The following is a 4,076-nucleotide window of genomic DNA, read 5'->3' on the forward strand; positions in this document are numbered from 1 at the left end:
GTTGTAACGTTGAAACGTCGAAACATGTAGACTCGTCAACTTTTTGAAGGCCATAAATAGGCCTAAATAAAATGTTTTTAACTGTGTACCAGTTTAACATTGAATATTACTTATGATTTTAACTACACTCACTATTCTTTTCAACTTGGATACTATATGACAGTGTCCTATCTGGCAGAAAAGATTCTACAGAAAACAAGAAAACAAAACAACTAGAATAAGGCAACCTCAACAACTTTTGGACCTCGTGTTGATGCTAAAATTGCATATAACCTAGATAATGTAAAGTTAAAAAAATCCTATGTAACTAAATCAGTTAGAAGACATACGATATTCCTGCATATCGCAAAGAAGACGAGTCAGCAGCACAAGCTGCCTAAACGACTGCCATTTTTATACCGTACTTAAAGCTGAACGTACAGAGCATGTTCATTGGCATTTCGCTGACACAAATCTTGGAGCTTCCGATACACAGCCCAGCACGCTAGCCATTAGATTATGCACGGCCCTATCAATCTCTTTCTTTTTTTGTGTTACTTTTTATATGATTCTTTGATCATAAGCATAGGCGTAGGGGCTTGATTTTGACCGGAGGGGAGGGCAAGCAAGTTTTGCCCGAAAATATTAAATCGACTTTAAAATAATATACTATAAAGTTTAAAGTCGCTTTATAAAAATGGTTCCAATGACTTCCATACGGCGCTAAAGGGTTAAAAAGGTGCAAGTGAAAATGTCACGTGTGGTAATATATTTTCTGAAAAGGTATAATCAGTTTGCAAATATAAAAGTTATAAATAGGTATGGAGCTTTTGTCCAAATATTTCGAGTGATTTTTGCCCGAAAAACTATTTGGGCCAGAATTTGGGGAGGGCAATTGCCTCCTTAATCTCCCACTACGTCTATGATCATAAGTATTTTCTGGGTTTGACGTACTAGGTAGGCAGACTCAAGTGCGTAAAGATAATAGCAACGAAAACCGTATGATCAGTTGAGTCCAAGATAAGTTTAAACATCTCATCCTTATAGATCAAAATTCACAGTTGCTGCATTATCTTAGAGATCGGTAAAAGTACGGTTTACGCCTAATGCGCATTTACTAGTTTAAACATTATGCTACTTTATACGTGCTTTTCGTTTTGAATATCTAGATTCTTATTTCTGTAAGTTTGATTTACACTGTCATAACTCATTAATGGCACACTAAACCATGTATTAAATATTTTCCAGGTATGGGTTCTATGCCCTGGACAGTGAACTCGGAGATTTACCCATTTTGGGCCAGAAGCACTTGTTGTGCCACTACAGCGTCCGTGAACTGGCTAAGCAATATTGTGGTTTTTATGTCGTTCCTAAGCTTTGCTGAAATCTTGAATAAGTATGGTAAGCCACTATTGGTAACAGATATAATATTACGTGTGAATTACATTATTTTTTTGCTATTATCAGATGTTGCTTGTTAAAATCTTGGACTTAATTAGGTTTAGTTTGATTTGAAATAGTATGTTTGCAATTATAGTTATCCTTTTGTAAATGCCCCTCGGTGGCTTTGCAGTATATCTCACAGCTTACAATGATAAAATTCGTATTTCGATACCCGCGATGGGCAGAGCACAGAAAGCCCATTGTGTAGCATTATCATTAATTGCAAATTATTAAAAAGTTTCGCCGTTCACGGAAAGGATTGTCACCTCCGACACCGAAGGTGGACGAAGGGTTATGTTTTCATACCAGTGTATGTGTGTGTTTGTCAGCAAGATTTCTCGAAAACGGCTCAATGGATTTGGACGAAAGTTGGTATATATTTGAACTACGACCCAACTTAGAAGTGATTAGTTTTTGGAGGGTCAAGGTCACAGCAAAGTCATGAAAATCCAAAAATTCCCTATCTGTTAATATGGGGGAACGATTTTTCACACTATTTTTACTCTATAACTCAGTCAAGAATGGTCGGATTTTGATAAAACTGGGTAGACTTATGTAGAATGTTATTTATCATTATCCTGCCGAAAATGGTCCATGTCCGTTTATAAAGACGGACATACGGACACATTTTCGTATTTTTTGAAAGCGGAATATGGTCAACACTCTACTGAATGACCCTCTAATTTTACATGATTTCCGAGCAGATCGGATAAAACTTTTATTGCTAAGTCTAAACCTAGAAAGAAATTCCAGTTTCATAACTTAAACGAACGATACAAATTATATTTAGATTCTTCAGACGTCTGATTTCTTTCTCCACATGGTTTTGTGAAGTCTGTTTTAGAAAATAAATTTCGAAAACTTTTAGACAAATATATTAAATGTTTTGTGAAGTCTATATTTAAAAACAATAGTTTCGAAAAATTTTAGTAGTGTATAAAAGAGTTTGTGAAGTTAATATTTTAAACAATCAGTTTCGAAAAATATAGAAATGTATGAAAGACTTTGTCGTCATTTTCTCTCTTTATGCTTATTTACTTTAATATCACGTATAATTTTTTTATCTTTCTAATTTCTCATTACATTACTAAGATACAAGTTCTAAGATATATTTACTAAATTACTTAGGAATATTCTGGCTCTACATGAGTGTCGCTGTTCTGGCTTGGATCTACTTTTTTCTCATGCTGCCAGAAACCAGAGCAAAACAGCTTGAAGAAGTGGAGGGTTTGTTTGCTCATCCCTGGTGGCAGGATGCGACAACAGCCGACGAAAAGAAAACAGTGCAGTACGTACATATTCGAGGCATTAACCAAGCAACCAATGTAGATGACCCGGACTCTGGAGAAGAAAGCTGACGCTCTTCTTACCTTCACACCTTCGTTAACGAGGTCTTAACCTGGAAAAACGAGAGAAAAATTATGTTCCATTACTGCTAATTGGCCCCTTAGAGACCAACAGCGAACCCTGTAAATCGTTTGAGTTTTTCCGTATTATTTGTCGTATACAGTTTGTGGTCTTCTGCTTTTTAACATTAAGCTGTGAGGTTATCTACAAGTTTCTGGCAACTAACACTTTAAGCTAAGTAACTACAATGAAGTTGCTTTGTTTAGTGTTTCTTATTCTTGAAAATTCCTAAATTCTTAAGGTTGAGTAAAAGGCTTCAGAAACTATTCACTTTCAAAACAATAGGGCAGCACCATATCATAATGCGAGTTCAAGAGGAAAAAGGCGATATTTTGATTTCAACTATTTCCCAGCCCGAGCACTTAAATTAATATAAACACGTTCAGAAAAATGCACAAAATATAAATTAAGCGACATTCAATAAGCGGTTGATTTGTTTACTGTTATACCTAAAGACTGGTGACTTTTAAGACCTTTCTTTTAGTTGAAACACAACAAAAAGAGACATGAATAATGATGAGCATTTTTTAGAAATTTTTAAAACACACTTTAGATATTTTGGCAATCACTGAACTTAAATAACTTATAAATTTATATGAACACACACAAAAAAACTTTAAATGTATCAATTAATAAACAGTAAATATTTCATATGTTTCACGAAACGTTGTATTTAGTCGTTGGGAATCTGAGTAGAGACGTTTCATGTAATAAAGCAAAACCTAAACCATCGCAGACTGTAAGAACAAAAGCAAGTGATTGGAAATTTTTATTGTTGAATTATTGTTATTTTCCTTGGTGTTGAAAAATAAATGCTGTACCATCAATGACGTAAAAATGGAAATTTTCTACAAATAAATTAACTGACAAACAAAACAAAACTTACACAAAAGTATAAATTTTAGAACAAATCTAGTACATTTTAGGCTAAAGTAACTAATACAATATATTTCGTTATCTCGGGAGACAAATTTTATTGCCCATTTAAAACTAGAATAATATTCAAATAACTTTTATTTATTTTTTACTTTATGAAACGAATTCTGTTCTAAGGGTAATGTTCAAATAAATACCAATTACGAAGAACAATTCTCATTTTTAAACGATTCCATAAGGTTTGTTTAACCATATGAAAATGTTTTTTCACGAAAGAACGTACAAATATCGTTCCATGTATCAGGGCCGGGCGTGATTAACTAGTTAGCGTACCTGGTCTATGAATCCAAGTATTCACAGTATGACACGGT

General features: G+C 34.1%; 1 protein-coding gene across 1 annotated transcript in view; it reads left to right on the forward strand.

The window, feature by feature from the left end:
- LOC106470206 (proton myo-inositol cotransporter-like) overlaps window positions 1-3,413 on the forward strand; it is a 126,748-nt gene extending 123,335 nt beyond the window's left edge. The window contains exons 8-9 of the mRNA XM_022399628.1: window positions 1,228-1,380; window positions 2,551-3,413. Of these exons, the coding sequence (XP_022255336.1) occupies window positions 1,228-1,380; window positions 2,551-2,780 (383 nt within the window). The 3' untranslated portion in view covers window positions 2,781-3,413. The remainder of the gene's footprint in view (window positions 1-1,227; window positions 1,381-2,550) is intronic.
- The last annotated feature ends 663 nt before the right edge of the window (window positions 3,414-4,076 follow it).

This window comes from Limulus polyphemus, unplaced genomic scaffold (assembly GCF_000517525.1).
Source record: "Limulus polyphemus unplaced genomic scaffold, Limulus_polyphemus-2.1.2 Scaffold102, whole genome shotgun sequence".
In the NCBI taxonomy this organism is placed as follows: domain Eukaryota; kingdom Metazoa; phylum Arthropoda; class Merostomata; order Xiphosura; family Limulidae; genus Limulus; species Limulus polyphemus.